This window comes from Pseudoliparis swirei, chromosome 15, assembly GCF_029220125.1.
Source record: "Pseudoliparis swirei isolate HS2019 ecotype Mariana Trench chromosome 15, NWPU_hadal_v1, whole genome shotgun sequence".
NCBI classification, from domain to species: Eukaryota; Metazoa; Chordata; class Actinopteri; order Perciformes; family Liparidae; genus Pseudoliparis; species Pseudoliparis swirei.
The window spans coordinates 8,461,113-8,485,018 of record NC_079402.1 but is presented as its reverse complement, the minus strand read 5'-3'; the positions used below and the strand labels follow the sequence as shown (position 1 = coordinate 8,485,018).

Here is a 23,906-nt window from a genome sequence, read left to right as displayed (position 1 = left end):
GGGAGCTCCTCTGATTCACAATTACAACATATAAGATATAGGCTACATCTGCTTCCATATGCCTTTTATCTCTAGGGACCGGCAGCCTTCAACGTGAGAATCAGCTGTACGGATCAGACAGTATTCTGATCCCCAGACTGTCTACTGTCTCAGCCCCCCACCCCTCGCCACATTCTCGATGCCAAGCTCTGCTGATGTTGGTAATTGATTTGCATCTCAGGGGTTGGGAATTAAAAGTCACCCTCCTTCGTTGTTTAGAGGGTTTCCTAAACTATTAAATGCCAATGACCCCGCCCCCTGCACCATCACCCCCAAAACGCACATGCAGGCGACCGACAGACACCCATCTGATGGCGACAGCTGTCTTAAAATTAATATCCATCTAGTCGTTCATTCATTAAGTCACTAATACAGTGGGACATTTGGACTCATCGTGATTCTGGTGTTCGTCTGCTGTGCTGCCATTATAGGGGACTATGTTTAGAGTTGCATCGCGTGCATTTCCTGCACGCGCGAACGTAAAGGCTGAATGGTTCCATAGTTCAAGTTCGTCCATATTTTAATTTGTCGGATTTCGTTTGAGGGGCAGTTATATTCAGAAGTCATTTGTGGCTGTTCGGATGAACCGGGCAGCGCAGCGCGTGAAGAAGAGGAGGAACAAAGTGTGTGCGTGAGAGTGCGCGCGTGTGTTCTGGATGGTGGGCTGAGCTCGCGCCACACGCCAATCAAACACGAGAGTGCAGAGAGAGAGAGAGAGGGAGGGTGGGTGGGTGGGGAGAGGGAGAGAGGCGGATTAGTACGGCGCGCGGTGTCTCTGGAAAGCGAATAAAACCGGCGCGAGCGTCGCAGTGTACTCACATCTCACGAGCAGCTCACGCGACAGTCGGTACCGTCTCCGTGCGTTTCTCGGATATAACTCGGTGAAACCTGCTCGTTTGTGTAGGATAAAAACATGAGTTTTTTAAAGCTGTGTAGGATAAATCGATTCCTCTCGTGACGGGGATACTTTTTAAACATATTTTTTTGAAGCGGTGGCCGTTTTGGGAGTATTCTCGGGAGTCAGGTGAGGACTGCTCCACCATTTCTGCTGTAAAGTTGACTTTAATGTTGTAATAAACTAAACCGTTAGAAACATATACTTAACGAAAACCGCGAGGGACATAACACAGGCTTACATTTAAAGAAGACAATGCACGAGAAGTTGTGTGTGGATGTTTCACATTCCGTTGCATGAATTATTACTTTTATTAATATTGCCGTCGCACGTTTGTTAATAATAGATAAACAGACCTTTGCCTTTTAATAGTGTTCCACACGACGCCTGACTAACTGGCACGCGTTAATAAAGGCTTGTGACTTTGGTATTAATTTAACTTGTCCCGGGCTGAAATGAAATTGTATACGTTTCAATAGCATTAATATTTCTTGCGATTTAAAGGCAAACTCTAAACTCTTGCGTTAGAATGTCATTTCAGAATTTGTTTATTGGCTGTTACTTGCGGCTCCTTGTCCGCTTAACAGTTGTTTGCTCTTCGGCTCACACAATTCCACCTGAGTTTGCGCTGCAATAAATTGTTCCAGTTCAAATGTGAGCTTTACGTTTAAAAACACCTTGTGATTCAGTTGTGAATGTGGCTATTATAGTCATGTTGTCCTCAATATAATGTGAGAGAAGATGCTTTACAAATTAGCAATGTATTTGTTAAAACAATATTCAATTTCACCGCAAATAACGGTAAATTACGTGAAATGATTGAACAAAAATCGTCATTTTCTGAAGTTGTTAATATGCTCTTTTATTTCATAAAACATACTACAAATGCGATGCGTTGCAAATGTTTAATTTAATTGAGTTGTTGGAAAGATTTCTAAAAAAACATTTCAGAAAGTTTTTAATTTTATAAAATACTCAAAATCCATTTTCAAGTAATATATGTTTTTCAGCAAATGGCAGACTTTTACTATAAAGTTAAAATATGTTGATTTATGCTATATTCCAAACATTACTGGATAATTTGTTATTTAGTAATTCCACAATTAAAGTTCCATTAAAATCTTTACCATTTCTGTGGTATCGCTTCTTGAAATCCATGCTAATAAATGGAAAGTATTTACATTACTTAGCCCGTGTATCACCTGAATGTGCAATTTGTTTAACGGAAAATTAAGTTTGATATAGTGTTTAACAAAACGGCCGTATGATTGTTGCCAATACATTGCCTCCTAAACTACCTTAACATGTTTAGTTTGCATTTAAATAACACAAGCATTAACTAGTTAGGTTCCAATTTGTTTCTATATATAAAGAATATATAAATGTTTAAGTTTAATTTGTGCCAATATGTTTGGGTTGAAATGTGAATAATATTGTACTTTTATTGTAGAAGAGTGTGTTGTCCTCTTTCGCAGTTTGTTAAATGTCCAACATGCTGTTGAACACACACACACACACACACACACACACACACACACACACACACACACACAAATGCACTTATTAGTTCAGAACTGCGAAAGGAAAGCATAATATTTATGGAGAAATAAATATATATTTTTTCTGATTTTCCTTTTTTTTTAAGGTAGAGAAACGTCAATTTAGTTTCTAATATGTCTGTGGCCACAATTATTTTGTTAGAGTAGTGTAGATGCTAAATATATGATCTAATATGTTGTAGTAATATTAAAGCACTTCTAAATAAAAATAACATAAAATAAAGGTAATTGTATTTGTCGACAAATTGGTTAACAGATACACTTAATTTAAATGCAATTAGTTAGTTAGTTTAAAAGTGTATTCAGTTTGCACTTTTATTTTTAAATACTTTTTTTTACAAATTCCACACATTTCATAAATAAGTATCGTATTTCATATTATTTGAGAGACAGAGAGACAGGACCATTTTTAGAGGGTAAAAAAAGAAATAAAATCAACATTTGTGGATCTTTCTTTCATCTTTTTTTTTCATAGGTCGTTCCACAAACAATTTCCCTCCAAGTATGGACAAGACACATCTTTCGAGCACTAATGACATCATAATGACGAGCTCAACAGGCCCCTACCAGCAGGAACCCAGAACACCACCCAGACCTGCCCATCACCACTCCTCATCTTCATCCTTATCCTCCCCTTCTCCGTCATCTTCCTCCTCAACCCTCAAGCCGAACCAGGTCAGCCAGGTCATCCTATACGGCGTTCCCATTGTATCGCTGGTCATTGATCACAACGAGAGACTTTGCCTGGCGCAGATTTCCAACACACTCCTCAAGAACTACAGTTACAATGAGATTCATAATCGCCGCGTGGCACTGGGCATCACTTGTGTCCAGTGCACTCCGGTTCAGTTGGAGATTCTTCGCCGGGCCGGTGCCATGCCCATCTCGTCACGCCGCTGTGGCATGATCACAAAACGTGAAGCCGAGCGCCTCTGCAAGTCCTTTCTGGGAGAGAACGCACCGCCCAAACTGCCCGACAACTTTGCCTTCGATGTGACGCACGAGTGCGCCTGGGGTTGCCGTGGTAACTTCATCCCAGCACGCTACAACAGCTCCAGGGCCAAATGCATCAAGTGCTCTTTGTGCAACATGTACTTCTCCCCAAATAAGTTCATTTTCCATTCCCACCGCACACCAGAAGCCAAGTACACCCAGCCCGACGCTGCCAACTTCAACTCCTGGCGGCGACACCTCAAACTCTCTGACAAACAACCGGCGGACGAGATGGCCTTCGCATGGGAAGACGTCAAGGCTATGTTCAATGGGGGCAGCCGAAAGAGAGCGCTGCCCTCTTCATCCCATTGCTCCTCAATGGGTTCTATGAAGACTCACCCAGGTTCGTTACTGCCTCACATGATGGGACCTGACCTGGTTGCTCAGAAAAGAGCCCGCTTCGAGGACGACGATGATTTGGATGGAGGCAGTCTGTCGCCCCGTAAGGCCCCACGTAGCTACCCTGTCATCCCGGTCCCGAGCAAAGGCTTCGGCATGCTGCAGAAGTTCCCTCCCACGTCGCTCTTCCCCTCGCCTTACCCCTTCCCGACGTTCGGCCTTTGCCAGCAGAAAAAAGATGATAGTGATGTTTCAGGTGGCCAGAAAGCAACGGGGTTGTCGGGTCTTTTATGGCCCGGCCGCAAAGATACCTTTTATCCTCCTTTCTGCATGTTTTGGCCACCAAGAGCAGCAGGAGGAATTCCTGTCCCCACCTACCTCCAGCCTCAGCCCAACGCTCTCTCCTCCCTGGCAGACAACCCCTCTCTCAGACAGGCCTTTTTAGATCTCTCAGACCCCGGCGAGCCCGGCGCTGGAGCTGGCAACGGCAATAGTGTCAGTGCAACCATAGCCCCCGGCAGCGGGACTACGACGCCCAGATCTGCGCTGTTTGACCCAGAGTGTGCAACAGTAGCCCCTGACCTTCGCCCCGTGACATCAGAGGGCTGGCTCAAACTCCTGGACACCCCGACCCTCCAAACCAGGAAGCCGAGCTACGGCTCGGCCTTCCGACCTGTCATAAAGGATGCCGAGAGCATCGCCAAGCTCCACAGCAACGGTGCTGGGACAACGGAGGAGGACTTTGGGGTCGCGGTCGCCAGGTCCGACCGCCACCAGCGGCTATCGCCCGGCAGCAGCTGTAGTTACGGGAGTGACAGCGGAGGAGAAGGGGAGGTGGAGGGCGTGGAGAGCGAGGAGGAGGGGGAGGTGGATGTGGAGTCGTCGAAGCAAGAGGACGAGGATGAGGAAGGTATCTTCACAAGCAGGCCGCCACAGACTCAAACCAACCTGTACATCCCCGCATTGAGTGACAGTCACAGAGAGGAGAGGGGGAAGGACAGAGGGAGTGGTGCTGTGTACACCAGCACCTCCCCTCCCTCCTCCTCGGACCCCACGCAGCAGGAGTCCTCCAGCCTGCCTGCCTCCCCGACTGCCAGCCTGCCTCTCTCCAGCTCCACCCCACCTCACCGAGAGGACCCAGCTTACAAAAACGTAAATATCCCCCCAGGCCACTTTAGCTAATTATTATTTAAATGGTGCTGCAGTCAGGCAGTGATGTGATCTGCATAAGCAGATTGATGGGCTGGTTTCTCCCTGTATAAATTGAAACAGTCACCCCACTCTGATCCTGGCTAATAGGCCCAGGTGTGGGTTGTTTAATGGCCACGGCGTGTTTGTTCTCCCTCCGTCACCCCAGCCTGTTAGGGCAACTCTAATCTTTAACCTGTCGACTCCCACATTAACCAGGCCTCAGAGAGAGAGAAAGGAGGAGGGAGGTAGAATTACGAGTGGCATTTTGAACCAGAACAGAGAGAAATCTTCAATTGAGTAACATCGTGCAAATGCGGGGGGAAAAAAAGTGTTATCCGTATATTCCAAATTGCATCATTACAAATGAATGTTACCGGCTGATTAAAAAAGAAAAGCAGAGCACCAAATGGGGAGATTACATTTGCCAAGTAATGAGTTAGACTTCAGATTAATAAGAAAATAAAGCAGGTGCTTATAGAATAACAAATGAAAGCCCACCTTGTAATAAACAATAACCACATCAAAGAATGAAAATGACAACGCTATTACTATCTATTGGACTTGTTGTTCTGCTCTGTTGTAATTGAACTCTCTGGTGCATCACATATATATGGATTCTAACCGACTATATGTTGTTTTCAGACTCACAAAAACAGAGACGAAGGACTACCTGTGTACGCAACCAAAGACAACTCCAGTGTTTCTGGTGAGCACAGGCATTTTCATCTTCGGCTTTTCACTTCATATTTTCTGACGCACGGGTTGAAAAGTCTACTCAATAACACACGAGACAAAAGACAAAATAGTTCTTCGAAAATAATTGTTTTCGAAGACTGTTTACTCGATTTTGTTTCTATTTTTAAACTCTAAAATGCTGGAATTTCATAAGAATGATGCAGTGTGAATCATTTTTGCGAAACCAAAACCCTTTCTTCTTTTTCATATGAAAAAAGACCACTTTGTTTGCTCTACTGTTTGTATGGGTCGCTTGACACGACGTCTTTCACCCAACAGTTGTTTTACAATGTCTTGGTTCCATCAAGTGTGTGAAGGGGTTTTACACTGTTTCATCAAATAGCATGACCCAATCTATTGCACCAAACTGTTACACACCAGCTGTTCCATCAGATGTCTGAGTCAGTTGTATTAGAGCGTCTTTGTTTCATTTAGTGTCTGAGTGAGTGGTTTTATAGTGCCTCCGTGTCCCTGCGAGGCTCATATTCCAGTGACGTTTCATTTGCTCCTCTCATCTCCCACGCTGACCCTTTTTATTTCCGCCGAAGAAAATGCCGTTGAGTGTTTTGTGGTGGTGCACCACGAACACACACAGAGGACACACACACACACACAAACACACCATGCGCACACTTAGTTATCTCCATGTGTATGGATAACCAGCTCAACCAATGGGCCTTACTGAAACTCTCCTCCTGTTCCTCTGTTTCATTTCCTCCCAGATGAAAACAAAGAGCAAAATAGTTTCTTTGTGCCAGAGAGTGAGACGTCGGCGCCCGACTACTGGAGGGAAAGCTCAGGTGCGAATGCTCGCTTGTTGGTTGTTTTGTGTGCGAGTGGTTGCAGAGCAGCTGTTGATGCAACAACAACAACGCAATCAATGAAGAAAATACAGTGACAAATTTAAATGGCATATTAGCTACTCTCAAATGCCTAATTATTAGGAGAGCAGGCTTAATTTAATTTCGACATTTGGCTATTCTCTAGTGTAATTTGACTCTCACATCGCAGAGCAAATCTGCTTTCTTTATGAAACTTCAGATGGAATCATGATTGAAAATTTGCATCAGGGAAATAATAAAAAAGCAACAACACAATTAATTATTGCAACGGCAGCTTGTTACTGTGAATGGTAGATAGCAATTTGGAACTACAATGTTTATTAACATATCAATAAACACATTTATTTATAGTTAAAGGAAATGTTTATAAAGGCATCAAAAGCACCGGTCTCTGTTGTCACTCAGCACACACATGGATGAAAATGCATCGTGTTTAAATGTCCATACATGAAATAAACGACGCGTATTAATAACATATGACTTAATATACATTAGTGTCAATGGCATTTCTTCTTTTTAGACAAATGAGACTCAGAATACTTAAAGCAGTGAGAGAAAGCTCCTCAGTCTTCAGCTTCATCCACCTCATTCTCCTCCTCCTCCTCTCAGACGTGAGTTCAGGGAGTCATATAAATACACAGAGATGAAACAGCAGTGGAAAGCTGATTCTGCCGCCGCTCTGCCACGGCTGCTCTCATAAGCGGCGCTGTCGCCGTGGCTGTTACTCTTAGGGGGGCCGTTATAGTTCAACAAGAAAACATCAGCTCAGAGATAAGCAGCCACGCTCGCAATCTCCATCCTAGACCCATATCCCCGCCGACATAATTGCCTTTTTTTCCCCCCTCCTCAGCGCAAAAACCCCTTTCCCGTTTGAAAAAGATCACAGCTTATTGCCTTTTTATATCTGTCAGGAAGACATTAAAAGTGCTTTATGACATCTGTGCCAACATTTATATCTACCCCCCCCCCTCTCCTCCTCCTCCTCCTCCCGCACACACACACTTCCAAACCCCCCCACACACACACACCGTAATGATCCCTGCGCATAATGTATAATGTATTTCGAAAAATTACACGAAACAAATTAAATGAGACCACCTTTCCCCTGATTGCCAAACGTCTCCCTGGGCGGTGGGAAGCTCTACGTGATTAGAAGGCCTGATTCCTTTGAGTCCCCCCCCACCCCCCCACCCCACCCACTTTCACTGTCTTTAAACTCTCCCTCTGTTTCTAGGGAGAAAAAATAATCTAATTTTCCATTTATGTAATGCAAACCGCCTTGGCTTTGACTATTCACGGTTAATTGACTGTCAAACGAGGTTGTTATCCTCGGGCACTGTCTGCAAATTTGCTTGTCAAATGAGACAGAGAGAGGAGAGGAAAGGAGAGGAGGAGTGAGGAGAGGAGAGCTCTCTCTCGGCTCTAAATGAGAGAGAGAAGCATGGGGAGGCTTGAGGAGCCGGGATGTGAAATGACTGGAGGAGAACGTACACGTCGAGTTTGCTGGATCGCTTCATTTAAGGCGCACAATGCCTCATTGTCACGATTCAGACATTAGTGCAAACACACACATGGAGGACCAAATGGAAACTTTGAGAACTGCTCAATTCTAAATGCAATGGAGATGAAAAAAGGATGGACGATTGTGGCGTTTTAAAGCAACAAGTAGATTTGCCTGCAGCAGTAAAAAAATAAAAAAAGAAGTACACAGACATAGTATACACAATGTTGTTGTTCTTAGTTTGTTCTCTAGGTTGAATGCACTTATTGTAAGTCGCTTTGGATAAAAGCGTCTGCTAAATGACATGTAATAATAATGTAACATAACTATAATAATACTGTTTTATGTTTATTGACAGTTGATTTACTCTGTTCTTGGTCAAAACAATTCACGAGCGTACAAATGACAGTTCTGACATTATCATGCAAACGTTTGACAGCGTGGTAACCTGCAAGACATGTTATCCAAATTGGTGGAGTAGCCTTTTACACTTCTACTTTTCAGCGCAGACCTCCACTTCAGTTCGACAGGTTGCAACATCCATTGATTCTAATTTCTGAACCCGTGTAGTGTTCGTTTGTTTTCCTAATAGAGAGCAATATGGTCTGACAGCATGAAAAGATGGAACCTGTCAAGGAGTGAGTGCAGTAAAGGCCTCCAGCTCCAGTGCCGTCAAACTGTTACCACGGACTTGCACCGACACCTGGCGGCCAAAGAGTGAACTGCAGCACGCCGCCGCTGACGGGGCGGTGAAGAATGCAGAATACTGGAGATGCAAAAAGCAAAGTAACGATCCGCCAGGATCAATGGGAATTCAGTCCAGGACGAGATTATGATTATGTGCCTCACATATGTGTTGGATATGTAATATACTGTCTGATGTTGTGTCAGATTATGATGGAACAACAACTGCAAGAGGTGCCACAATGTAAAGGATAGACTGTCTGACTTTGGGATATGTGGGACACAAACATCTAAAATGAAGTCTCTCTATGTTTTCAGGCGATCGAAGCCAAGGTGCTGCCTCTCCTGTGCCACTAAAGAAGGATGTCGAGAACATGGAGAAAGGTAAATATTTTAATTTGAGTCCCACAGTTTGGAGATAATAAAAAAAAAATCCCCACTCCTCTCAGATGAATCGACCATAAAGGTGTATGCATACTGCATTTCTAACAAACCACTCCCCTTTTCTCTTTCTCTCCCTCGTATTTTCATTTCTCCTCCTTCAGAGGAGCTCCAGAAGGTTCTGCTTGAGCAGATCGACTTCAGGAGGAGGCTGGAGCAAGAGTTTCACGCTCTGAAGGGCACCTCACCATTTCCTGTCTTCCGTAAGTCACCTTTTTTCCCACTCACCTGGCATTCCTTATTTATTCTCTGAAGGGCACCTTCTCCTTCGCCATCTTTCTGAACGTTCTCTTACATTTCCTCCTCTCTTCCCCCCTCCTCTCCTCCTACCTTCCTCCTTCCCCCTACTTTTTCTAAGTATCTTTCACCCTTCATCAGCTATGTTATAATAACTGTACTTTATCAGTTACTCAACTACTTACGCTAATTTCAGATAATTTCCAAGACCAGATGAAACGAGAGCTGGCCTACAGAGAAGAGATGGTTCAACAGTTACAGATGGTAAGATTACTAATGATACAATCAGCGCTGAACACTGATGGAAAATAAATATCGTTGTTACGCCTTTAAACGGCAAATGAAAAAACCCTTTTATAGATACATGAATAGAAAAAAGCCTCACTGCTCACGTCGAAAAACAATCATGGTAATGATTTTCACAAGGAATATAATTAAGACTAATTATAAAGCGGTTCCCAGTAAAATATAGTTACATTATTTGAAGAGGGAAGAGAAGAACTTAAAAAACGCATGAGGAAATGTGACAATAACAAACCAATTAACATTACAACGTTAGACTGTAGGCATAAATACGGAATCCGAAGCCATGCCTTGAGACTAAAACAGGAATAAAGCGAAGATTAAATAAAGCCACCGATATAGGACTGAACTGGACGTCTCTCCTATTGCTTATTTTTCCATCAAACGACAGAGCCAATCGTGGAGTTTGTCTTTCATGGGTGAGAAGTTCCTCTGCTGTCGTCTCAGTGTTTCCGTCCACATCAATCACCGCAGCAGCTGGCAGACAGGCTGACAGACAGTGTTTGTCTTTGCTTTCTGACACACGCAACAACACACACTCGTATGCACGTGATGTCAAACACACACACACACACACACGCATGCACAGGCATTCAACCCTTATGAGCATGCACGGGCACACTAGTGCACATGCACGGGAAAATAAAATATAAAAAAATGTCAATTGACTAATGTGTCTAGAACCAGCAGATGGATCTGTCTGAGAGTAATGATACATTCATTTCTCGCAGACATTCAAATGAACTGCGTGGCTACAATTTTGGATTTATGTTGCCGCAACACGTTTGAGAATTTGGATTGATTATCGCTGCTAAACATCTCAATGAGAAAATTTCCTTTTTTTCTTTTACATCATCAGTGTGATGGAAACTTTATATTGTTTACAGTAGGTTGCTTCTTTTTGCTGTTTGGAAAATGTGTTTTTTGAAATAAAATAATGTTATTAATCCTCAAATAATACACTATTTTAAAACTAAAGGCATTTTGAAGGGAATTTCAGAATCAATGATGACAAGTCATATGAGTCAAATAGCTTATAGAGCTTGATTGTGGCTTATAGGCGACCAGTTTTTTGGGGATGTTTAATCTCAAGGTTTACGAGGCCATATGAAGACTATATACTCCACTGCATATGTAAAAAAGAACAAAAAGAATAATCTAACATTTGCATCTCTGACTTTGTGTTTCTTTTAGATTCCCTACGCAAACATCCTCAGAAAAGAAAAGATCAGCTCCCATCTAAACAAATAGCTTGAAGGTGAGTCTTTTTTAATTAATTTGAGAATGCAGCTTTTTTAATGGAGAAATATCAACAAGGTAGATGTCAGGTGAGGATGTACGTATTTAATTATTTAAAACTCAAAGCATCTAGAGGAAGATCAGCAAAGTTTAATTGCCTCTGAAATAGTTTTTTGGAAGCTGTAACCATATTTAGCTTGGATTTGGTTTGTAGGCGTACCAGGGATAAACATACACTATCTGCAAATTAAACTAGTTTCCTTTGCCGTGAGGTGATAATTCATTTGCAAATGTTGACATTCCATTATATGTTGTTTAACTTAGCTTCACAATTACTTGTCCATGAACGTCAGCCGTCTGATTGCTGAAAATAGCTTAACAACGTCCTCTGAACCCTTTGTGACAGACTATGTGTTAAGTCTTTTAAAAACACTAAACCAGTTTGCATTCATTTATTGTCTTCACAGCTTGAACCCACAAACTCCCACGTGAGGGCAAGCAGCTATCGGGATTTGCGTGAACTCCCCAAGAAGAAGAACAAAATAAAATAAACACTCACGTGAAAACCGACACAGTAATATAGGAGAGAAACTCTTAACAGAAAGGAAAATGACATTATCTAAAATATAAGTACTTTTTAAACATTCTCCTTCAACATTGTTTTTTTCTGGCCCTGTTGTACAACCCCTGTTAACAGCCCCGCACTTAAACAACAGTGTTGACCAGCGTGTACTGTCCTGGGGGGGGCACACTGGTAGAAGTGTCCTCCCCCCCCCCCCCCCATGGTCTAGTTTATTCCCTGAACTGAAATGGGCCAAAACTGTTGACATGGGGAAACAGAATGACTCCACCTCCTCTTTTCTCATCGAAGCTTTACACCACCCGGACCAAAGCAACCACGACCTTTCTGAGCACCAGGGAGGCCGTGGTAGACATTGTCAGAAAAGCTCCTCTTTCCCCAGCTCTAAACAGACAAAGAGCGAGAGGAAAGCGCCACAGGGACAGTAAGACCGGGCGTTGTTGTCTGTGACTCTGAATGCTGCTGGCCCAACTGTACATACACCATACTGTGGATGAAGACGGACTTCTCGCTGAGATTGTCGCTGTTGTTGTGATTGTTGTTGCCTTTGTTTCATCAAAATGGGGACCCTGAAGAGAAACGAGCAAACCGACCCTTAATTACTGGCAACACCGGATGCCGATGGGACGCTCGTCGTCATGTCCAGTTGTGTTAATCGACCAAAACACACTTCCACGTAAACTCAATTCCGTGGTCAGTGTCAAGTCATTACTGGTGAGGGATGTAGGTGTTGGCGGTGACTTGATGCGAGGGCCTTGTTTATTCTGTTTAGATGACTCAACTTAAATAGATGCCATGAAGAACAAAATAAGAAAGGAACAATTGATTAAGTATTGGTGTTTGGGGTTTTATTATATTATTACAGGGTGGTCACACAAAAAGGGCAAAACACATTTTAAAGTGGCAGAACAGTTCAATCGTGGGAGTGATTTCTGAGTGTAGAAAAAAACAAAAACGACGTGGTATTATGTTCAATGCATATGTTTCTGCACTGGTTATTTTTCACCTTTTATTCCTTTGCTCAAAGGCTGAAGATACTTTGACCCTCCACCCATACTTTTTATCCTTTATCGCACTTGTGTCGCAGGTGAAGGTGATATTGCCACCGTCAGCTAAATATGTGGGATGTCTTCAGACGGTGAACCGACTAGTAAAGGCCAATTATGTGTACTTGTTTGCTGTCCAAAAGAGTCTCTGCTTCCACACAGAGCAAACGACTGAAGTCTGTTATTGTTGTATATCTACTTGTAAATGATTTCACCTGACTGTATACAATGTCATAGTGAGAATACTGAACATCACAGGCGGTCTATCTATATGTGTTTGTTTGTTTGATTGTTTATTTATTTGAGTATCGGGGCCTAAGATCCTGATTGTGAAAATATTATTTATAATGTCAAAAGAAATAGAAAGCAACATGTTGTTGTTCATGATGATTATGATGATGACGATGATGATGATGATTATGATGACTATGGTGCAGTCGAGTGTATGTCAGAGAGAATTGAAATGAGATCTCACCCACCTTGTTTATAGAATGAAATAAATGAATGGATAAAGTTGTCCTTTACTGATAGAAATGGTATCATTATAAACGGCTAATGCAGATGTATTTAAATATCTTCTTGTAGTTTCTCTACTATTTATGTGTAAATTAAAAGTCTATACAATAACCTGCATGTGGTTTTGCTGTTTATGTAAATGACATCCTTTTTAGCTTATGCAAATAAGTCATAGGTTTATAGGGTGGACCTCCTCCCAAATTAAAAGTAGAAATAAATAGTCACACATGCTAACCGCTATTAAAACATAGGGATTGGCAAAATAAAGATTTATACAGTTGATACAAATAAAATAAAGGAAATAATGACGTCCCAGCAACAGACAGGTGACAATGTTATGATGATTGGAATATATACAATATTATGAATACAGTATATGCTTAGACATGATCACAACATAATCATTTTCGGGTATTTCATTTTTTAAATATTGCTTTAATAGCCAATGTTGAAAATAAGAAGAAAAAAACAGGATATGTTTTTAAATATATTGTTTTTAAAATAAACGAAGATTAAAAGACCCCTTTTTTCATTCAAGAGACACAAACGAGACCACTTTCTCAAGTTAACGCGCACGGTTCACGTATACGGATCCGTCCTTTTACTTAAATTGCACGACATCGCCTGCCCGTTTACGGCAGCCGCGTCTGTGGGAGTGGTGGGACGAAGAAGTTGCCAGCATGGCGCTTACGCTTTACTCTCTCATCCAGACCGCGATTCTGTGTATCAACGCGATCGCTGTGCTGCACGAGGAGAGGTTCCTCAGCAAGTGTAAGTGTTCTGCCATTTCGTGAATAATCTCCATCATGTGTTGTGCTGAAATAACGATGCGTTGCGCGTAACTGAAAGCAGCTAACTCGCTGTGTAACGGCGACACTATTAGCATTCAATGGACTCATGTTGAGATTTCTAGGGAGAAAATTGAGGTTCGTTCAATTATAATTACTGTAGAATACGATGATTTATTTTGCTACCTCCTGTTTCCTTTCTCCTTTATGTATTCGTGTCCTGGCCCCCTCCTTTCCTTTTCCCCCTTGCTTCCTCCTCTTCCCTTCTGATCTTCTTCCTCTGCGTCTCCAGTCGGCTTTGGTGTGGACCAGGGAGTTGGAGGTTTTGGGGACGATCCAGGAGTCAAAGCCCAGATTCTCACCCTCATCCGCTCGGTCCGGACCGTCATGAGAGGTGGCTATCCTATCTAGACACACATTGTTGGGCACTGATTCCAATGTCGGACTCTTTGATACCTAACCATAACCATATACTATTTTACCCGATTCCTCACAGTGGGTCAATTGTGTTTTTCTTTAACATATTTTCTATTTCGGTAAATAAACCAAGTAACTATTGATTTGAATAAGGTCATGCCTGCTCTTTAATATACCACCTTGTTCAATACTTTTCAAAGTATAATATCCAGAGGTTTTAGGATTTTGCAATGTGCTCACTGTTTTTGATTTTTCTCTCGCTCTTCTTCTTTCTCACAGTGCCATTGATAATAGTAAATTCGGCCTGCATAGTCCTGCTGTTACTGTTTGGCTGACAGCGTTGCACCAAACGCCCAAACACGAAGCCAGACAACCAGACATATGCCAAGGAACAGTCTCTCTTTCGCTCACACACACACACACACACATGCTCACAGAGACATATCTGTCATTCAGAGACCTTTGACATTCATCAGCAGCGTGGAGAAGTTCGGGGCTTCTATGAAAAATGAAACGTTAAGTCAACCTGTGGGTGTTTTTATCCAAAGAGAAGAACCAACCCGTCAGCTGGTTTTAATGTATATTTGGTGTGGACTTAACACAAAAACTAAACCTAACTTAACCTGCTTGTCAATGTGACATAAAAGGACAAAATGGTTCTTATTATTGATCGTGAAACCATCAACACAAGGATTTGATATGTGTTTTATCGCACCGTGACAAATGAGAAACATTACCGAAGGAGTGTTGTCAGCAGTAGGGTTGGATAATAGGTCAATATTTATTACGTGCTATTGTATTGACATAGCTGTCTTTTTACAATTTTCTAATTTAGAAATTTAGGGGGGGTTTACACAAAGAATGGCTCAAATTTCAGTCAGGGACTACAGATGGAAAAATAGCCTCTTGGCTGACTGTGGCACCTTTGCCGGATTGTGTTATTAATGTGCACCGTACCTGTCAAACACACCAATAAAATATATTTGTATTTCACACTACATTGTTATTGTGCAGTTTGTGTGTGCCCTGAGATGTAAAAGGATTCATTGAGAAATAATATTGTGTTCACTGGGTAGGGAGACTAGTCAAACTGTTAAATTGCCAATATCTAGTCTTCTGTACCAAAAACAGCTGAACTCCTAACATTGTTCACGTTAAGCCTGGTTAGTTGAACATCACTTTAAGCCGTCTACACTTAAACACCTAAAGGAGCTGACAGACATTGAGTTTTAGGATGCGTTGACACATGACATTCTGTGAAAGAGACTGCTGTTGTCAAATGTGCCCCTCCCTCTGTGCCTAAAGGATGTAATGGGGACATTTAGCTGGAGAAGAGGGATTGGTGATGACTGTTATCTGATAAGTTGCATTGAGGGAAATCCACACTCCCGATTCTCATCCTCAGTTACCGCTTCCTGTTTAATTATCAATCTGTGAGACTGACTGGATGTGTGAGATTTGAAGTCACATAACCAAAAACTGCTCGAAATGCACTTTCTACTGTACATATGACGTTTGTTGTCTTTAAATAAATCTAATTACATTTTTATATCATCGTTTAAATACAAAAGAGTCCCGTTAGCCAAAGTTCATTATGATCGAGCCCCCTCTTACTTATGTGATAATGCATTTTATAGCAATACTTTTGACTTCCACTTGACCGAAATGTGGCCAAAACTGGTACTATTTTACGTCTAAACCTCTGCTATATTGAGGTATTTCTCGCGACTCGATGCTCGTCGATCTATCACTGCTCTACTTCCTAAATAGTCTCCATATGTTGTGAATTATCACAATCCCCCCCCCCCCCGCCCCCTTATCTCCACAAACATTTTCATATACAATACTATAGTTTTGAATCTAAATACATGGGAGAGGGAGTAAAGGGGATCTGTTAGAATTAGAAGCATATGTTCATCAGGGAGATTTGCACTGTAAAGCCACTTTGATCTGTGATTAGTCCGAGTTTAGCTATGGGCTCACGGTCAAATCTGTAAGCGATCATACATGAATATGTATCTGCACATCACAGGTCAGGATGTGTGTTGTTTGGGTGTCTGGCTATGTGAGGATGAATCATGACTATGAGACTGTTTTGTGACTGAATGTGGAATCTTTAATTTCCTTTTTTGTCTTTTTTTAAGTTTAATTCCAATAAGACAAGCTCAACATTTAACAGTTAAACATTCTATTTTGTACTTCAAACTATTCTAGATTCTACTTAAAATAAAAGAAAGTATTAATAAAAAAGGTAATTTAAAACGTTGAATGCATTTTAATCTAACACATACTTGTGAAACGGAGACAAAGATAGAGGCATATTAGAAAGAGAAAAAAAAAATCATTTTTCGTTTTCTGTAACACCAAAATACCAGGGACTGATGAAAGCACAAAAGAGAGAAACTAAGCAATAAAAGAAGTAGGTAAAAGAAAAAGAAAAAAGGAATCAGAAACAAAACATTCCATGAAAGCAATGTTGATGAAGGATTTAAAAGATGGTACTTATTTAGATAAGTTGTCTGAACAAATACATTCATAGTGAGAGATTAGTTGTCATGTGTTATGTTTACGCAGTTGATGAGCTGCAAAATATGTTTGTGAAAACCAAAAACAAGATTTTGGGAAACAGTGTTTTTCACTGGCGGTATGTCGAGAGGATTTGATCAGTGCATCGTGCAGAGAGAAGGTTTTGTATCGTTCTGGTAATACCTCCCTCCATATTAAATCTCTGAATACCCTAAATGACCCACTAATACGATACATCTGTTAGTTGTTAACGAGATGGGGGACATATGCTTTACTTATTTTTAGAATGAGTGAGTGATTAAGTTGTTATGGATTATACTCTTATCTGATTTTAACATAGAAATTGAAAAAATAAATACAAATAGTAATAATAATAATAGAGTGATATATAAAAGAGAGATGTTTTTGAAAACACAATCAATATAATCCCAACAAAAAAAAAAAATATACAGAAATAGAGATTAGAAACCGCTGTAAAGCAGTACCGAGCTCAATAGGTGGCGACATGCTTTACACCAACGAAGAAGAAAACGTCAACAGGAAGTAGGCGCTGCAGTCGCTAAAGGTTAGCTGTGTAGTTTGCTGACTTTCCAAAACGTCGTACACTCCACTTACTCATTGAGCCATTCGTGCAGCTAAAAATTGCGACATGTCGTATCAGCAACGACGTCACTCAGTATGCGGGAATGAAAACGTTACACGTCCAGCTAAATTAATGCAATTTTAGCTTTTATAACATTTGCATTTACCAGTGAGGTCGACAACAAAGACTGTTTGCCCAGCAGCTGTTTTATCTATGACGTAACAAGTAGCAAGTAGCACAGTTTGACAAGTGTTTGCTAAGGTAGGGTGACCAGACGTCCTCTTTTCCCCGGACATGTCCTCTTTTTGGGACCTAAAAAATGCGTCCGGCAGGGATTTCAAAAACGTCCGGGAGTTTGCTTAGTCGGATATTTGTGTTTCTCTGGGTCTTTCACAAACTAGTATTTACCCCTTACAAGTTTTGGAAATGGTATCTCCCTTACGTTCCACCTTCTCGCGCGAGCTCTGACTGTAGCGAGAACAGTCATTGGTCGATCTCAGGGTTGCCAGATACACGATAATTATCCTCCAAATACGACCATTTTGAGCCTTTGGTACGATACTTAACCATTTCCAATCTGGCAACACCGAGCACCTTGCCGCCTCCACTAGTTGCATTGTTTACAGCACATGACAAATGCAGCCATGCCGAAACGTAAATGTAAGTTCACGGACCAACACAAAAAGAAATACCCATGTTTTCGCCTCGGCCGTGATGCTTCGGAAGCTGAGTGCACGACATGCAGAGCAGGCACTTACGTATCAGTGGCAAATAAAGGTGGCAGCGATTTGGAAGCTCACGTGCTCTCTGCAAAACACAAAACTGCAGCAAGAGGAGAGAGCTCATCGAGTAAAGTGACAGACTTTGTTGTGAGTAAAAAGGTCATCTTTTATGTAATTAGTTTGAGAGGAACTGGTCCGAAACATCACACCGTGACATTTTACAGTTGAAGTTAAAACAAGACGCTGTAAGAATATAATGGGATACTTATAATGTTGTGTGGTACTTCAATGTGAACGACCCCCGAAACAACCCACCACCCCCATCAACAACCCTGTATATTTACAACATAATGCATGTCCGTGTCTGCTTATTCCGACACGTCCCTGAAGCTGGGGGAGCTGACACCGGTTAACCAGACATTGGCTTGGTAGTAGGAAAAGCACGTGGTCATTAATACACCTGATATATTTGATATATGAAGTAACTTTGTGATCTCTAATTTAAAAATTAGGTTTTGCATATTTGAGCAACGTTTATTCACACTTAGGTGTTTATTCAGACTCAAGTCATGTAAAAACTCAATACTACACAGACACTACAGAGGTCAGAGGTCATACATTGTGATGTGTGTTGTGTTACGGCCTCAATTACTCTTTACATTCCTGCCACACACACGCACACAGAAAAATTTGCTTATTCTCAGCTTGGCACATTCCTCACAGTACCGTTTCCTATTTTTTGTTGAGCTAAATAATGGCTCCATGTTGTTTACACGCTGTGTGTGTGTATATGCTGTTCTGGTTGGGCATTAATTGTACCCTTGCATTGATAACTACATGAAAGAAATCCAAGCATGTCTAAATAATGGGGGATCATACCATGAAATCGTAGTAAAAAAACAATCCCAAAATCTGTAGTTGAGGCAGGACGCCATCAATTCTGACGACAAACTGATCAATAATCCTCTCATTTTGGCCAATATAGGTTTGAACAACGCAGTAATCTGATTTAGACTGCCTCTACCTATGTGAATTATGATTGTTAATGTACAAGCTCTAAAATAATACATTATTATGAAAGAATAATCCTTTCTAAACTGAGTAAAGCTCCATTTACTGTGGACCGTGGTCATATTTAGCAGTTCAGACCATCCTAATCGGAGGCTGCACTCCAAGCAGCTCTTATCTAACAGTGTATTGCTGGCTGCAGGTTTTTCGTCTGTTTCATGTTCAGTCAAATACTTCAAATTACACGAACCAAATGACAGGCAAGATCATTATTATTAATCTTGTCATATGAGTGGATTTATATAATGAGTGCAGCACAATCTAGTAAAGCTACCGATTGTTAGTGTTCATTTGTTTTTAAGAGTGTCAGAAGGAATCAGAAGAGAGCAGGACGCATCACAATCGACTGCATCTCCACAATCTCCAAAACATTTTCTGAAACCTCAAATCAGTTCAACGTGACCTCCTCTGCAGGTCCCCGACATGGCAGGCAGACGGGCACTGAAGGCTGTGCTCATCGACCTGAGTGGAACTCTCCATGTGGAGGACACAGCGGTGCCCGGGGCACAGGACGCCCTCCACAGGTAGGAAACGGAGGATCCTGAGAAGTAGAAAGTCTTTTCAAGCAAACCAGTCTTCTAGGATGGCTGCAGAACTCCATGTGTTGTTACTGATCCATCTGACGTGCGCTTTTAACCGCAAGATGTTTGCGTTTGCATTTTGTGTCCGTCAGGTTGCGGCAGGCGTCAGTAGCCGTGAAGTTTGTGACCAACACGACAAAGGAAAGTAAGGGGAACTTACTGGAACGACTACACCGTCTCAACTTTGACCTCCAGGTAAAATGTTCGAAGACATGTTTGATTTAGTGCAGATTGCGTTTACTGCGATGTTAAAGATTGAAATTTGCACGAGGCGATTCGTGGAGTGATGATGCGCTTGCTCCCGACTCCAGGAAAAGGAGATCTTCACTTCGCTGAGTGCAGCGAGGAGTTTGTTGGAGCAAAAGCAACTCAGGCCGCTGCTGCTGGTGGAGGACGGCGCACTGGAAGACTTCACTGGTATGTGTGTGTGTGTGTGTGTGTGTGTGTGTGTTCAGTTGGATGTTTTCCTTTACATTTGTTTTTCCATCTGCCTGATGGATTGTGGAGGTCCATGCCTACTACCAACTATTTATACACTCTGTCATATTCATTGAATGTGTTGTTACTCTGTCATGTTTCCTTCTGTACACATGACATCTATTGCGTCTGTCCACCCTGGAGAGGGATCCTCCTCTGTTGCTCTCCTGAAGGTTTCTTCCCTTTTTTCCCTGTGAAAGGGTTTTTTCTATTTTTTGGGAGTTTTTCCTGATCCGATGTGAGGTCCTGGGACAGGGATGTCTATGTGAACAGATTGTAAAGCCCTCTGAGGCAAGTTAGTAATCTGTGATATTGAGCTTTACAAAAAAAACTGAATTGAATTTAATTTAAACTTGGTTTCAAAACCAAAATGAAAAAATCCCTCTCTAGTTATATTGTGAAGGGAATCTTCTGAACCAAACTTTCATTGAGGCTTCAGGTATGATGATGGTTACCGTTAAACACGCTCAGGGTTGCAGTTCAAACAAAGTATACAGAGAAGCAACAACTTTTAAATGATAAACATTACATTTGAAAACAGCCCCAAAAGTGTGCTACAGTTGCTGCGGTCAACCGAAAAACTTGTAATTTCCATTTCCAATTTTTTTAAATATCTTCACCACCCTTCTTTAGAGGCTTTGTTGGTGTTACCTGAACCCTAACAGTGAATATGTCAACCTGTAGCATAGCCATCACATTGTTTTACGAGTCACAAACCAAAGAGTACTCAACTGCCGTTGGAGCTAATCTTGACCTCTTGACCTCTCCCTTCCTCAACCCTATCCACAAGCCCAAACGTAGTAAATCCCTTGCGAAATGAAAGAATCACATCAAGACTATTTCTGATGTATTAATCCTACAGGGTATTTGTGTCTGTCTACATTTCCAGGTCTTGAAACCTCAGAGCCAAACGCTGTCGTCGTGGGACTCGCTCCCGATCACTTCAACTACCAAACACTCAACAAGGCTTTCAGGTGGTCCACTTATTCAGAAAACTCACGCTTCCAGTTATTGAGAGCTTTGCTGGCAGGTTACTTTGGGTCAGATTATTTCATGTCCGGTATGAAAAAATAACAAAAATGTATTTTCCATTTTTTCTTTTTCTTACTGTGCTTTATTTACACAGAACATTGGATTTAAATCAGTACTTTGACGCCAGGTGTTTGTGTGTATTTCTCCCCAGAATGATTATGGATGGAGCTCCTCTCATTGCCATCCATAAGGCTCGCTACTACAAACGTAAGGATGGTTTGGCCCTCGGCCCCGGGCCCTTTGTGACGGGACTTGAGTACGCCGCAGACTGTCAAGCTACTGTGGTGGGAAAGCCGGAAAAAGCTTTTTTTACTCAGGTTTGAAATTCATATTTTTACCTGGTTCCACCATTTTTTATATTTGCATTTATCTCAAATTGTTAACGTGCGGAAATGTGCTTCATAATATGCTTTTATAATACGTTTTTGACTTACTGTAAGACAGGCTTCTGTTTGTTTTACGTTTGTTTTTTCTGGTATGGTCTGAATTGATTTCTTGGTTATGAAAATGTAATTAAACTATAAATGAGGCCTCTTTTCTGGTTCTTGTCTTCAAACAGGCTTTGTCTGATTTGGGATGCAGCCCCAATGAAGCTGTCATGATAGGCGATGTAAGTATAATGCCAATTTTGATTCATGAACCGAAAATGAATTAGTACATTTTTATTTTCTAACATTTAGTGGAGACACTTGTAGTGTGTGTCACATTTATATACACAAAAGCACGGAGAGTGTGGGCTGCAGGGAATCAAAACTGAGACCATTTATTTAGTAATATCATATGATTCTTGTCAAAAATACCTAAACTTGTTACTATTTGAGAAAAATATGAATGGGCCTTTAAGAACACATCTTTCTTTTTGTAACTTCGACCCAGAATAAAATAAAATTGACGAGATGTTTTGGTTGTAAACAACATATAATCATCTCCACAGCAGCCTGTGAACATGAGTGAAGTAACATGCCCACTTTATTAAACGTTGGTTCCCTTTGCTGTTTTTACCACAGGATGCCAGAGATGATGTGGGCGGGGCTCAGAACGCAGGCATGTTGGGAATTCTGGTCAAAACCGGTAAGAAAAATAACCTCCTCTGGTTTATTCTCCTCCCTCCACCAGTTTCACTCATCCTTCCAGTTCGTCCTTTTCCTGTCTCTTCCTAAGCTTAACTTCATATTCTCAAGTTTATGATAACTCCTTGGAGCACGAATGTATTATAAAGCCATAAATGTAATGTAATATAACCACTGCATCATTGCAACATCATTTAGATAAAAGGGGTTGAGGGACTGATCCATAGAAAGGTTTATCGGAATGAGTAATATCTTGAGCTAGAAACGCACATGCACACTTGAACTCATTGTTATTAGGCTTCTTTAAAACAATTCTCTTCGGAATTATAAATGAAAAAAACTAGGAATCTCAAGGCAAGGGTTTACTTATTCAGCACAGTTCATAAATATCTGCAATTCAAGAGCTTAACAAGTGGGCAGATGAAAGAATTATAGGGAAAAAACAGGTAAAAAGATTCATAATGACTTTTTTTTGACATACTTTGTGTTATTATGGCTCTTACAAACTAGTTTTTCTTTTTTAACATAATATACTGTTTCTATTTTATGACCTTTGGTTTGGCAAGATAAACCCTGACTTTCATGATGTTTTTCTACATACTATGGTTTTAGTATTGACACACTTTGTTTCCAACTTTCCAACATCTCAATACAACCTCTTTTGACAAATATAAACATCTGAAATAGTTTAATACATTTATTTCAATTGTTGCTGAGTTTATTTACTAAACTTTAAACACCTTAAACAACCCTGTATTATTATTGTTATTGTTTAGATTTATTAATGACATTCCACTTCACTAGGTAAATACAGAGAAGGCGATGAGAGGAAAATCAACCCTTCTCCCCACCTCACATGTGACAGTTTCCCAGAAGCTGTTGACCACATCCTGAAGAACTTGTTATGAGCTAGAAGGAACTCCAGTGCTTCATGTTTTAATGAAAAATGTTCACATCCAGTGTTAAAAGTAAAGCATGCATTTAAGAATTACCAACCATCTTTTGCAACAATAACACATGTTTTGTCACCATGTCGTGATGTATGAATAAAAGTTTGAGTAAAATGATGTCCAGCAGGTTTTGATTATTATGTATTCGTGTTCATGATTTTTGGACAGAATATCAAGTTTGGGGATTTTTCTTCAGGATAACAACATTATAGTATATTTATAATTTTAATACAGGAAAGCAAGTCATAAAAATGTAATAAAACAGTTAGAGTATAGTATGTCAGAGAAATCATGGATCAGTGTGGTAACTCTTTTCGTTCTCTTACTTGTGTAAGTACGAGTAAGTAAGAGAACGAAAATAGTTACAAATATAATTTGTATGCTATACAAATGTCATTGTTTGTATGTCAACAAAAAATCTTACAAAATTGATAAAAATATGTCTTAAGAAATTTCATATGTCATTAAAAATATTATAGAATAAAGTATGACAAGAAAATGTAAATGATCAATATGCAAATAACCTACTTTTTAAGGGACCTTATTTTCACT

The 23,906-nt window shown here is 40.9% G+C and overlaps 3 protein-coding genes across 5 annotated transcripts; all 3 read left to right on the top strand.

Moving 5' to 3' along the window:
• The first annotated feature begins 2,997 nt into the window (after positions 1–2,997).
• skor2 (SKI family transcriptional corepressor 2) lies at positions 2,998–11,010 on the top strand. Its single transcript, XM_056432103.1, has 7 exons — positions 2,998–4,977; positions 5,659–5,722; positions 6,474–6,551; positions 9,097–9,162; positions 9,324–9,422; positions 9,653–9,720; positions 10,954–11,010. Exons 1-7 carry the CDS (start codon positions 2,998–3,000, stop codon positions 11,008–11,010), a joined length of 2,412 nt encoding a protein of 803 aa, XP_056288078.1.
• Positions 11,011–13,806: 2,796 nt separating this feature from the next.
• Positions 13,807–15,343, top strand: ier3ip1 (immediate early response 3 interacting protein 1). Its single transcript, XM_056432113.1, has 3 exons — positions 13,807–13,911; positions 14,221–14,322; positions 14,625–15,343. The coding sequence occupies exons 1-3, from the start codon at positions 13,821–13,823 to the stop codon at positions 14,678–14,680; spliced, it is 249 nt and encodes an 82-aa protein (XP_056288088.1). The 5' UTR covers positions 13,807–13,820; the 3' UTR covers positions 14,681–15,343.
• Positions 15,344–17,410: 2,067 nt separating this feature from the next.
• On the top strand, positions 17,411–23,471 carry hdhd2 (haloacid dehalogenase-like hydrolase domain containing 2). 3 transcript variants are annotated; one of them, XM_056432111.1, is made up of 9 exons: positions 17,411–17,436; positions 19,659–19,768; positions 19,918–20,020; positions 20,137–20,242; positions 21,192–21,276; positions 21,486–21,651; positions 21,894–21,944; positions 22,342–22,405; positions 23,209–23,471. In XM_056432111.1, the coding sequence occupies exons 2-9, from the start codon at positions 19,668–19,670 to the stop codon at positions 23,310–23,312; spliced, it is 780 nt and encodes a 259-aa protein (XP_056288086.1). In that variant the 5' UTR covers positions 17,411–17,436; positions 19,659–19,667; the 3' UTR covers positions 23,313–23,471. The 3 variants fall into 3 exon arrangements, with proteins under 3 accessions (XP_056288086.1, XP_056288085.1, XP_056288084.1); XM_056432110.1 differs by lacking the exon at positions 17,411–17,436 and adding an exon at positions 17,466–18,114; XM_056432109.1 differs by lacking the exon at positions 17,411–17,436 and adding an exon at positions 17,466–18,323.
• Positions 23,472–23,906: the final 435 nt, after the last annotated feature.

Bases quoted from the DNA above. Each gene is read 5' to 3' on its own strand.
- hdhd2 (XM_056432109.1), top strand. From the start codon at position 18,084: ATGACAAATGCAGCCATGCCGAAACGTAAATGTAAGTTCACGGACCAA. The intron at 19,769-19,917 runs GTAGGAAACGGA...TGTGTCCGTCAG, and splicing joins GCACAGGACGCCCTCCACAG to GTTGCGGCAGGCGTCAGTAG. The intron at 22,406-23,208 runs GTAAGAAAAATA...CCACTTCACTAG, and splicing joins GGGAATTCTGGTCAAAACCG to GTAAATACAGAGAAGGCGAT.
- skor2 (XM_056432103.1), top strand. From the start codon at position 2,998: ATGGACAAGACACATCTTTCGAGCACTAATGACATCATAATGACGAGC. The intron at 4,978-5,658 runs GTAAATATCCCC...TGTTGTTTTCAG, and splicing joins AGGACCCAGCTTACAAAAAC to ACTCACAAAAACAGAGACGA. The intron at 6,552-9,096 runs GTGCGAATGCTC...CTATGTTTTCAG, and splicing joins CTACTGGAGGGAAAGCTCAG to GCGATCGAAGCCAAGGTGCT.
- ier3ip1 (XM_056432113.1), top strand. From the start codon at position 13,821: ATGGCGCTTACGCTTTACTCTCTCATCCAGACCGCGATTCTGTGTATC. The intron at 13,912-14,220 runs GTAAGTGTTCTG...CTGCGTCTCCAG, and splicing joins GGAGAGGTTCCTCAGCAAGT to TCGGCTTTGGTGTGGACCAG. The intron at 14,323-14,624 runs GTGGCTATCCTA...TCTTTCTCACAG, and splicing joins GGTCCGGACCGTCATGAGAG to TGCCATTGATAATAGTAAAT.